This window comes from Nelusetta ayraudi, unplaced genomic scaffold (assembly GCF_046127955.1).
Source record: "Nelusetta ayraudi isolate G7.1 ecotype Tasmania unplaced genomic scaffold, CSIRO-AGI_Nayr_v1 ptg000076l, whole genome shotgun sequence".
Lineage (NCBI taxonomy): Eukaryota > Metazoa > Chordata > Actinopteri > Tetraodontiformes > Monacanthidae > Nelusetta > Nelusetta ayraudi.
Genome location: NW_027466126.1, coordinates 2,353,907 through 2,365,340, shown reverse-complemented (window position 1 = coordinate 2,365,340; position 11,434 = coordinate 2,353,907). Strand labels below are relative to the sequence as shown.

The 11,434-nt window shown below is 42.3% G+C and overlaps 3 protein-coding genes across 3 annotated transcripts in view; 2 read left to right on the top strand and 1 right to left on the bottom strand.

Annotated features, from left to right (window-relative positions):
- The first annotated feature begins 1,780 nt into the window (after positions 1–1,780).
- On the top strand, positions 1,781–5,740 carry hspa5 (heat shock protein 5). Its single transcript, XM_076043604.1, has 9 exons — positions 1,781–1,933; positions 2,581–2,736; positions 2,839–3,070; positions 3,175–3,312; positions 3,408–3,520; positions 3,615–4,005; positions 4,100–4,337; positions 4,446–4,613; positions 4,722–5,740. The coding sequence occupies exons 2-9, from the start codon at positions 2,615–2,617 to the stop codon at positions 5,288–5,290; spliced, it is 1,971 nt and encodes a 656-aa protein (XP_075899719.1). The 5' UTR covers positions 1,781–1,933; positions 2,581–2,614; the 3' UTR covers positions 5,291–5,740.
- A 157-nt stretch (positions 5,741–5,897) lies between these two features.
- On the bottom strand, positions 5,898–8,843 carry rabepk (Rab9 effector protein with kelch motifs). Its single transcript, XM_076043606.1, has 7 exons — positions 8,709–8,843; positions 8,467–8,621; positions 7,391–7,546; positions 7,062–7,226; positions 6,508–6,657; positions 6,228–6,377; positions 5,898–6,154 (listed from the first exon to the last, which is right to left on the bottom strand). Exons 1-7 carry the CDS (start codon positions 8,759–8,761, stop codon positions 5,943–5,945), a joined length of 1,041 nt encoding a protein of 346 aa, XP_075899721.1. The 5' UTR covers positions 8,762–8,843; the 3' UTR covers positions 5,898–5,942.
- Positions 8,844–9,016: 173 nt separating this feature from the next.
- The window catches only part of LOC142899794 (regulator of G-protein signaling 3-like), a 40,747-nt gene continuing 38,329 nt past the window's right edge, over positions 9,017–11,434 (top strand). The window contains exon 1 of the mRNA XM_076043605.1: positions 9,017–9,156. The gene's annotated coding sequence lies outside the window, so the exon portion shown is untranslated. The remainder of the gene's footprint in view (positions 9,157–11,434) is intronic.

Sequence of the window (11,434 nt, the reverse complement as noted above, 5' to 3'; positions counted from 1 at the left end):
AAATGTCCACCCCCTGTCATGTATCACGTGTCTTAATCACAGAAGCTAAATAATTTATGGTGGTTATAGAATATCATTGTTTTACTTTCTGCATTGAAACTTCATTTTCGCTGTAAGAGGAAAACGCGTCCAAGAAATTATTTTTGGTCCTTTTCCTTTTCCGTAGTTAGCTCTCGCGGAGTGCAATATTTGACAGGAATGCAGAAACGAGACATTACACTGAACCACGTCATCAATTTAGTGTCCATTGCGGTATCTCTCGGTAGGGGGCGCTGCGCTTGTGTCCCCTTGATCCCCAGACCTGTCAACATAGCATAACCTAATCTATGCATAGTATATCTTTTTAAAATAACTAAATAAACTGTACGAAATAAACTAATTAGTTAGAGATGACTATTTTGACAAGAGACCTGTTTTGACTACAGCTTCGGGGTGCAATTATATACACCATGTGTAGAGAAGATTTTGTGTAAAACACATTGTAATTCTAATAATTATAGAATTGTGTGAGACAAGAAAGAGCAGAGGAAACACAAAATCAGCCTGGTTTACTGTTGAAAGGATGAAGTGACATTAATTTAAAAATCTATGTAACAATATGAAATGGAAACAAAATTTTGTGTCATTCACTGTCCATCATTCTTAAAAAAAAAGTATTTACCTTTCTTTTCCCCCCAAGCTACGTTTGAGCTGGATAAATGTTTGTCAAAAGCATAAAAAACAAAAAACAAAAAAACTTTCACATTCTCTTCTATTTGGGAGCCCCAAAATCCTTGTAAAAATGTTTTTTCTTCCCAATCCTTCGTTGAGTGGTAGATTACTAATGACCGTTAACTAAGACAAGAAGTGATGGTCCCTCCTCCAAAACAAAACAGACCAAAAATATAGAATAATCAAATAATTATTTTTATTACACTGGATAGACAGCATGCAAAAAACAAAGCGTGGAACATGAAGAAAACACCAAAGACATTATTACACTGTTGCAAATGATGTTACACCACTATAATTAATGTTAACATATTTTGTTTAGGCTACATATTATAATTTTTGAGGTTCATAGATTAAATGTAATTTGGTCAGCCAGTTATGTAACTCTGACCTATTTATTCTTTTGTGTTTCTAGACTGTAGGAGCAAGTATACTTTTATTAAGTTGAATGTTTGCTACATGATATGTGTTATGGTATGTTATGATATGTGAACAGCAGCAATAATGGAATGATTGGTGGAATTTTCTGCAACATTGATAACTGGGTGTACTGAATTTCAAAGTGTCATCATACACATCTTGGTTTATGGCTGTAGGTTGCTTGTTTATTGATGAAACACTCCAGTTTATCTGATGCAACGCCTTTGTAATTTATTATGTCAAATAACTTATCAATTACCACAGGTGATAACAGGTGTTTGACTCAATGTTGAGTCAAAGTCACATTACACTCATGAGCAGTGTATGAATGAACTCCCTCTTTTCAAATAAACCAACATAAAAACAAACTCTTACGTAGTCTTTGTCATATGATGACTAATTTGTTGGTAGGCCATCATTTCACATGAACAAAACGTTGAATAGCACCCTTCCTCGGTCGCTTCGAGTGGCGTGTACTTACTCCAATGGGTGGACGACAATGCACTTGACAGGCGGCCTATCAACGTCGGCGCAGTGGGCCAATGCCGTGACGTCGCTTTGACTTGGCGTGTGCAAATCAGCGACGGCCAGCGTGCTCGACACGGCCAATCAACGCATTCCAACGAGCAGCCGCTCAGCCAATCGCGTGCCTCCACGACGGGACGCTGTGACGCCTTATATATTGAGAGCGCTCGTTTCATTCAGCATCACTTCACTGAAGACAAGAGTACAGAAAAGAAAAGAAGACAGCGAGTTGAGAGCCGGTTGAGACATCGTCTAGGCCCGAGAAAATACTATTAAGGTAAGCAATTGCATGAAAAAAACAAACAAACTCAAAATAATCATCCAAATGTGACATTATTTTGTAACCACTTTATTGATTTACTGCAATACAAGGCAACATCTGGCGTTCAGAGTGGAATTGACGTTGTCCTAAATTTTATCATTCTAATTGTCGAGAGTGATTTAGAATATTGTTTGCTAAACACGTTTAAAGATGGCTATAGTTGATTTCTTAAAACACCTAATGCTTATTTCCCCTGACCCACATGGCCATTAGACATGCTAACGTGGTTGGCTAACATTAGCGACCGGCGGATGGTGCTGAGAAAAAAAAAAAAGTCAGTCGGTGGAGGGTTAGAGGGAGAGGCTGCGGCGCTCCTCCCAGCTGAACCTTAACCTTTCAGAGCTTTTAATGTTGTCCCAATTAAAGATCATTCTCGCTTTAAGAAAGAATGATCCAAGAAAGACACAGAACGCCTTTCAATGAAATATAGCTTTATGCTAGTGGCCCTTTGCTCGTCACAAGTGTAATTGAGAATTTGCTGCCTGCCTGTCGGGAAATTTCTGCATGGACGTCCAGAATTATCAGAACAAAGCCCTATTTTTTGTTCATTTAATTAAGTTAAAACGATTAAAAACAACAACAATGTATTTATTTCTCTTCAGATTTCGTGTTAAACGTGATTTGATCAGCGCTATCATGAAGCTGCTGTGGGTTGTGATGCTGGTCGCCGGCACCGTGCTTGCCGATGCCGATGACGACGAGAAAAAGGAGAGCGTGGGCACCGTGGTTGGAATCGACCTGGGGACCACCTACTCATGGTAAGATCTGTTCACTACGAAGCATGTTTCAGCAGGTACTAAGGGGAAGTATTTGGATGTGTGTACTTTTGTCATAACTATACTTTTTTTTTTTCTCTTCAGTGTTGGAGTGTTCAAAAATGGTCGTGTGGAGATCATCGCCAATGACCAGGGTAACCGCATCACTCCATCTTACGTGGCCTTCACCAGTGAGGGCGAGCGTCTGATTGGAGATGCTGCCAAGAACCAGCTGACCTCCAACCCCGAGAACACTGTCTTTGATGCAAAGAGATTGATTGGACGCACTTGGGTTGACCACACTGTGCAGCAGGACATCAAATACTTTCCCTTTAAGGTGAGTTCAAGTGCCTTGATGTCCAGGTGCATGGGTCAAACTGTTTCCAGGAAACACCTGAGTGTCATAACTGGTTGTTAATACGTCTGCATGTTCCATTTCAGGTCACCGAGAAGAAGAGCAAGCCCCATATCCAGGTGGATATCGGCGGTGGTCAGATGAAGACCTTTGCTCCTGAGGAAATTTCTGCCATGGTTCTGACAAAGATGAAGGAGACTGCTGAGGCTTATCTGGGCAAGAAGGTAAACAAAGCTTTGAGGGGCAACATGTAAAAACAAAAAACAAAACAGAAAACGTGGCATGAAAATCAGTTGCTTAATGTTAATTTCTTCCCCAGGTCACACATGCTGTGGTCACTGTTCCTGCCTACTTCAATGATGCCCAGCGCCAGGCCACCAAGGATGCTGGAACCATTGCTGGACTGAATGTTATGAGAATCATCAACGAGCCGTAAGTGTCCAGTAAAGTCATGTTTATCTTATTTGAAACGATTAAAGATCTTATCTTTTGCGTGATTTTTAACATCCTAATTGCCTGTTTTCAGAACTGCTGCTGCTATCGCTTATGGTCTGGACAAGAGGGACGGGGAGAAGAACATTCTCGTGTTCGACCTCGGCGGCGGCACCTTCGACGTCTCCCTGCTGACCATTGACAACGGCGTCTTTGAAGTGGTGGCCACCAATGGCGACACTCACCTGGGAGGCGAGGACTTTGACCAGCGTGTCATGGAGCACTTCATCAAGCTGTACAAGAAGAAGACCGGCAAAGATGTGCGCAAGGACAACCGCGCTGTGCAGAAGCTGCGTCGTGAGGTTGAGAAGGCCAAGAGGGCTCTGTCCGCGCAGCACCAGGCCCGCATCGAGATCGAGTCCTTCTTTGAGGGAGAAGACTTCTCAGAGACCCTGACCCGTGCCAAGTTTGAAGAACTGAACATGGTAATTTTTTTACAAACTGCCTAAGTTGTTTAGAACAAAACTGTTCAATATTCCACTTTACAAGTTAATTTAACCGCGTATTTCTCTTTGAAAGGACCTGTTCCGTTCCACCATGAAGCCAGTGCAGAAGGTCCTGGAAGACTCTGACCTCAAGAAGAATGACATCGATGAGATTGTGTTGGTTGGTGGATCCACACGTATCCCCAAAATCCAGCAGCTGGTGAAGGAGTTCTTCAACGGCAAAGAGCCATCCAGAGGCATCAACCCAGATGAGGCCGTTGCGTACGGAGCCGCCGTTCAGGCTGGAGTGCTCTCTGGAGAGGAGGACACTGGTAAGTCTTTCTTGAAAAGTAGAATTTAGAGGAAACTTTGTACATTGCAGCATATCTTCAGGATTTGTGGGTTTTGTCCCATTGACTAAATGCCGTCCCTCCTTACAGGTGATGTGGTTCTTCTGGATGTGTGCCCCCTGACTCTTGGTATCGAGACTGTGGGAGGAGTGATGACCAAGCTGATCGGCAGAAACACAGTCGTGCCCACCAAGAAATCACAGATCTTCTCCACAGCCTCCGATAGCCAGCCCACTGTCACCATCAAGGTTTATGAAGGTAAGGGATCGTGATTATTGCAACGGTGATCTTTTCAGTTTTGCATTCTTACATGTGCCCAGCCAGAACTTAATTGCATGTGTCTCATGATTATCCCTCTTTGTCTAGGTGAGCGTCCTCTTACCAAAGACAACCACCTGCTGGGCACCTTCGACCTCACCGGCATCCCTCCCGCCCCACGCGGTGTACCCCAAATCGAAGTCACCTTTGAGATCGACGTCAACGGTATTCTGCGTGTGACCGCTGAGGACAAAGGCACAGGCAACAAGAACAAGATCACAATCACAAACGACCAGAACCGCCTCACGCCGGAGGACATCGAGCGCATGGTGAACGACGCCGAGCGCTTTGCCGACGAGGACAAGAAGCTGAAGGAGAGGATCGACTCCCGCAATGAGCTGGAGAGCTACGCCTACTCTCTGAAGAACCAGATCGGTGACAAGGAGAAGCTTGGAGGCAAGCTGTCTGACGACGACAAGGAGACCATTGAGAAAGCTGTGGAGGAGAAGATTGAGTGGATGGAGTCACATCAGGATGCAGAGCTGGAAGACTTCCAGGCTAAGAAGAAGGAGCTGGAGGAGATCGTTCAGCCCATCATCAGCAAGCTCTACGGTAGCGCAGGCGGACCACCACCAGAGGGAGCCGAGGGCACGCCAGAAGACAAGGACGAGTTGTAGGCAGTTGTGAGTTCAGCAGTGGTCGCCCCACTTGCCTCTCCTAACAGCAGTTAGATGTACGTTTTGAACAAATGGACTCAGTACTGAGTGGAATGGTTCAGAAGGGGCAGTGAGCGACCAGACTGGATCTCCGAAAAGACTTTAAAAAAAAATGTTGTCAGTGTGTGAGAGGTGTTCACTGTTCTCTTCGCTCTAAGGCGGAGATATTCATCAGCCCGGATACGAGGCTTTCTGCTGCTGTTCTTAGGCAGTCCTGATCTGTAGTGGGGAGGGACTTAGTTAATAAAGGTTGGGGATGGGGAGGGTTGAGGAGCGTTTGTGGGTCCACAAAATGTAATGTGAGGAGCGCCGAAGGCTCATCCGTTGACATGCAAAACTAAAAGTTATTTATTGAATCTGGTCTCTGTACTTCAGGAAAGGCATCAAAATAAATGTTTGATACAAATTGAAGTGAAGTTTGTAATTTTTAATGTTTTTTTTTTTTTTTTTTTAATGTATTTATCAAATCTACATTTCAATCTACCGTACTCGGGTTCAAATTTGAAAGACAACTGACTCACTCATTAAGTTCAATACATCCAATTAAATTTTGCACATTGCGCCCAAATTCTGTTTAAAAATATTTTATTTACAATTTTAATACAAAGTAATTTTATGACACAACAGTCACAATACAGTCATTATGAATAACACCCTGGGTATCCATTCCTGCAAACACAAAGGCCAGATGAGTTGCCTCTGAGGCTGTGGAGCTGCCAGATTGCTCCTCACCACACACCTTCCAAGGCAGCAGACACATGGAGTGGTCCAGACGGTTTGGTGGCAAATCTCCTTCAAACTTCATGAGAACCCATATGCATTTTTCTGCACAAGGAAAGTACAACAGCGATGCAGATCACACTCAGTTAATATGTCTGTAAAATGTACTTCAGTGTACCTGTGTTGAATCTGTACATAGAGTTGATGGCTCCATCTGCAGCCATTCCGCCAAAAATGTAGATATTCTTGCCCAGCGACACAGCAGAGTGTGCAGCTACTCCTGGTGGAATGTCTCCTTTGGCCTGCACTTTCTCCCACTTCAAACTCCCTGAAAGACATTTTGAAATTATAGTGACAAGTCTTCTAAGGATTGACCTAATGTTATTTTATAAAAAAAAAAACAACAGTTGAAGTGAGATACCGCAACTGTTACTGGAGTGAACTCTTCGAAGTCTTACTCGTATCAAGCGAGTACACATCACTGTAGAACTTTTCTCCGGCCATGCCTCCGTGAATGTAGAGTTTAGAGTCCACGGCGACAATTACATGGCCGTGTCGAGCCGCAGGGTGTCTGCCCTGTGTCTCTGGTTGGGACCAGGTGGAAGAGGCTGGTGCATGAGATGAAATAAACATGTTGCATATGTGAATATATTTATTATGACATCTCATCATCTAGGAAGCAGTTTTCCAAAACCTCTTTATTCAGGCACTGAAAAAATACTGATGTACACGTAGACGTGCCCCGCAGTCCTGTGGGGTCTAAGCAGTCAAAGTGAAAGCACCTGTGGAGGTGGTGCCAAGGTTAACACAAGTGACTGCAATGACTGTTTTAAGGAGTTGAGATGCTGCTCTTGTGTTTGCTGGCTCGCAGGAGACGCTCTGCCCTGCTACAGCAGGAGCAATGGATTACGTAACAGTACAGTAATAGCCTATAGACATTTTTAAAATCCCACTACAGGAAATGCCTTTGTAATACATTCAGGACTAATATAATGACAAAATCAACACAAACCCGAGTCAAAGACATGAAGTTTGAGGTCCGATACTGGTGCAGCTCCTGCCTCGCCACCACAGAAGACATATAACTGGTCACCCACACAGGCTGTGTTGGTGTGGTATGTCCTGGGGCTGGGGGGTTTACCATTCACAACAACAGTCTTCCAGTCCGACCCACTCCCTAGACAAACAAGTACAGTAAGACAGCATAACATGCAAACAATGCAATTCCACAATCAGGGGCTGTTAATATTATTGGCAAGAATTGGCTATAAGTATGATAGTGTGACATGAAGCTTATAAGAACTCTGCTTTAACTGTTGCTCCGTATGTGCAGGAATTTACCTTTGAGCTCTAACTTTTGGATACAGTTGCGGTTGCCACTCTGCTCTGCTCCTCCAAACACCCAGAGGCTCTGAGGGTGACTCTCTGGTACAAAGCTGCAGTGTTCGTACCGTGAGTCCAAACCATCCCACTCTGGGATGTCCCATTCATGATTATCTAAATGGAGAAGACAGAAATGTCAAACTTCAGAAACTTTATAAACAATATGCACACCAAGACATCCCACAAATGAGTTGGCACCACATTCGCCTCGGTGCTGCTTAAGTTTCGATTCCACCGTAAAAAGAATAGTTCTGCAATTTGACCACTAGATGGCAGTGCTTATTCCAACACCGTTCAATATAAAACAAAAGAAATGTCATTATGTCTATGTTGACTAAATTATTATTATCATTGGAAAGCCTGGCAGCTCTACTTTCAGAATCAGCTGAAACATGTCAGGGGAAATCATTTTTGACCAAAGTAGGCAACTTAGTCATTTACATTATTGTATTTCTCATCTTTGTTAATGATTATTTCAAAGAAAGTCCATTTCTACTGTATAATTTTGGAAATGATGCACCTGAAAAACTGAAAAATACCGTGATGTCAATGGCAAAGTTGTCAACTTTGGAGTCCCCCCAAAAGGCCAAAAATGATTTCCCATAAAATATATCAACTGCTTGTGATAGTACAGCTCCCATACTTTCCAATGATACCTCACATGTCAATTTCTACAGTATAGTTTTTGAAATATTCCACCTGAAAAACTGAAAAAATATAATGTCAATGACAAAGTCGTCAACCTTGGAGTCCCCCCAACAGGCCAAAAATTACTTCCCGTAAAATATGTCAACTGATTGTGATAGTCAATAGTCAATGATACATCACATGTCAATTTCTACTGTATAATTTAGTAAAATATAGTGTTGGGATAAGCACAGCCATCTAGCGGTCAAATAGCGGATTTTTTTTTTTTTTTTTTTTTTAAAGATTGAAGCGAATGTGGTGCCAACTTCAGCGTCGTCATGACGAGACCTAAAACTTGTATTGTACAGTTGCTTTCAACAGGGAAAGCAAAGTATTTTTTGCTTTACCTAAATTGATGGTATGCGAGTGTGAGAAACTGCCACTGGGGTTAGCTCCTCCGACAATCAGGATTCTTCCTTTCCCTTCATCCTCAGACGGGATAAATGAGCAAGTGTGACCGACACTTACCCCTGGAGCACTCCCCCTGGGTATCAAGGAGTACCTGTCGATAACGAGGAAGGGGTTATATAAGACAGGAATTTTGACTTTTTAAGCACTGAGGGTGTTTGCTTAGTCTGAATTTACTTACCAGACACCTTCTTTTGGTTTATCTCCTGGGTCGAGCACTGGAAGTAACTCCATTTTTAACCAAATATACTCTCCACATTCACTGTTTAAACTTTTTTTTTTTTATTAGGTACATTCAGTCTTCTATGTATTTACTGTTACTAGTAATAACAGTCAATGTACTGATGCTGTCACCTTTAAATTTCGCGGAGCTCGGAGCAAAAACTCATTAAATCTGGACGGGTTATGCAACACGTATGACAATTTTTTTTTTTTTGACATATGAGTAAATTCTCGCTCAGTCTGGCATCAGTCGCACTGAATTAGTTCCAATTACAGCCTCCTAGCTGCTAGCGCCACATGCTAGCGGAAGCTAACTCGGGGGAAAAAAAACGTCCGGCGCCAAATTGTTTCCGGGTGAAAAAGAATGGACACGATTATTGTCACCGCTTCAAACCATGGCTTCAAACGTACGTATTAAATTGACGTGGCAATCCAGAAAGCTTATAAGCCATAAAACTACATGTCTTGCTTTCAATAATTTTGTTTTTCGTTTTCTAATCTCCTTAAATAAGCATTCAACACTAGATAAAAACATTTCCCCCAGAAGGCTGTACTAAATTGCTCCCACGAAGCACGCTTGTCTATTACACAAATTAACTTGTTTAGAATGGTGTACACAACAACAACCCCGAAAGACTACAACAACAAAACAAAACAAAAAAGTAAGTTCCAGGTATGCCAAGCACGATGCCCACTTCTGTGACATCGGGTGCTTTTCAGGAAGCTGTCCAGTAGATGGCGACATTGCCTACTATTTCAACAACCGTATCTGGCTCGGCTTCGGAAGACTGTTCTCGCTCTTTTGAGCTACTGTCTTGTTCCTGTGTCCACGCCTACAACTTTCAAAAATACCTTTCAAAATTGTCTTGAAACCATTAAAAAAAAAAAAAAAAAAAAAAAAAAAAGTCAGTATACACTCATTTAGTTTTCTTTCTGTGGACTCGTAGTTATAAAAAGGGTCGCATAACATGCGATTGAGTCATCAATATCTTAATATACAATTCCAAATTTACAGCAGGCAGTTCAAATGATGAAGTAGTGTTGACGTAGTTGTGTCCTTCAGTCTGCTTTCCCCAAGTGCTCAGCTGTTAGCGCTACAATCTGGACATCTCTGCACCCATATTACACTCTTCTCCTTCTGCATTCGCCAAAAGCCAGACTTGACAGTCATCTCCAGTCAGACACTGGAAATACGGCTGAATCATCTCTCTGTGCAACATGTCTAACTGTTTTCCCTCCCTCATCTTTACCATCTTAATTAGATCTTCTTCGCCGGTATACTTTCCTCTCGCCTCTCTCTGAAGCCTCTGCTGTGCACCAAACAGAAATTCCTTATATCCCACTTCCTTTGTGTATTTTAAGTCTCAGAGAGACTTCACAATGTTTACTGTCTGTAATCTCCCATAACTTTTTGCTTTTGATGCCCAACTTGTTGTTGATAGCACAAACTGTCCCAGTGGCAAAACGTTGAGATTGAACGAATTCCAACTTTACATGAAAACATGTTGAGAATTTTAGCCCAAGTTATGAATGGATGACATAAAGACTTGAAGGAATTGTATTTTAATGACCTTGTTTAAGAGTTGAATAGAGATCAATCATGTCAAAGTAGGGGGGAATTAGTGTGAATTCTCTATTTTGCAGCATCAATGAATTAGACAACATTATTTAAATATCTGACACATGGAATTGCTGTCACGTCCACTTGCACAGACCTTGCCGTGCCACTGTAGCATTATCTGCCCCATTTCCCCTTCTGGGAAGCACAGCAAGAGTTTCACCAGCCTCTTTGTTTTGCCTTCACTCTAACTGATAAGAACCATAATGAATCAGGGGATTTTTGTGGTCGGAGGAAAAAGGGGAAATGATTGTGACTTTTCATAGTCCTAAGGATGGATGGGGTTTTACGCAGACAAGAGAAATAAGTTTGGACTTTGATTCTTGACGGCCCAAAATAGATTTTCTAAATTTGTGTGTGTGTGTGTATCTTGCAATTATTTTCATTTGATTTATCGATTCTAATTTTGGCGCGTGTGTGGTGCCAAGGGTAGGTTGCAACAGACTTGATTGGAGGTCTTCATGGTAGATGGCATGTGTGTGTGTGTGTGTTGTGTTAATCAGGATTAGCAGGGAAGTTCATCTCTGGGTTACTGGTACACCGCCACTGGGCAAGATGTCAGAATAATATGCTTCAGCTCCCTCTGTTGGCTCCTGCTTCACCTAGAGGTGTTGTTAAATCATCATGCTGTAAAGTAATCTGGATTATTGCCACATGTCCACAAACACTGGCTTAGCTCTCGCTATTATGCATTTCTACAATGGCTGATAAATTAATCTGTGTGTGATGGACTTATTTTTTGTTTTGTTTTTTCCATCCGAGCTGTTTGCCACAGATGCCATCTTGGCAATGAGTCATTTTTTGTCTTGCTCACCACGTCAAGGTCAATTAAAATATGTTGCGTGTTCAATCTAGATATAACCATAGGATTAGGTTATGAAACACAGTCATACATGAGACCTTTTGCATGTGAAGGACTGTAGATGTGCAGATCAGTCATATGACAGTGAATCCATGTGACAGCTTGTGAACGCTACAGTAGACGTAGCCCACATTCCCTCTGGTCAGTTCCAAAATAGGGCTCAGCAGCCAAGAGAAAAGCAGAAGCTGATGCTTCTTGAACATAA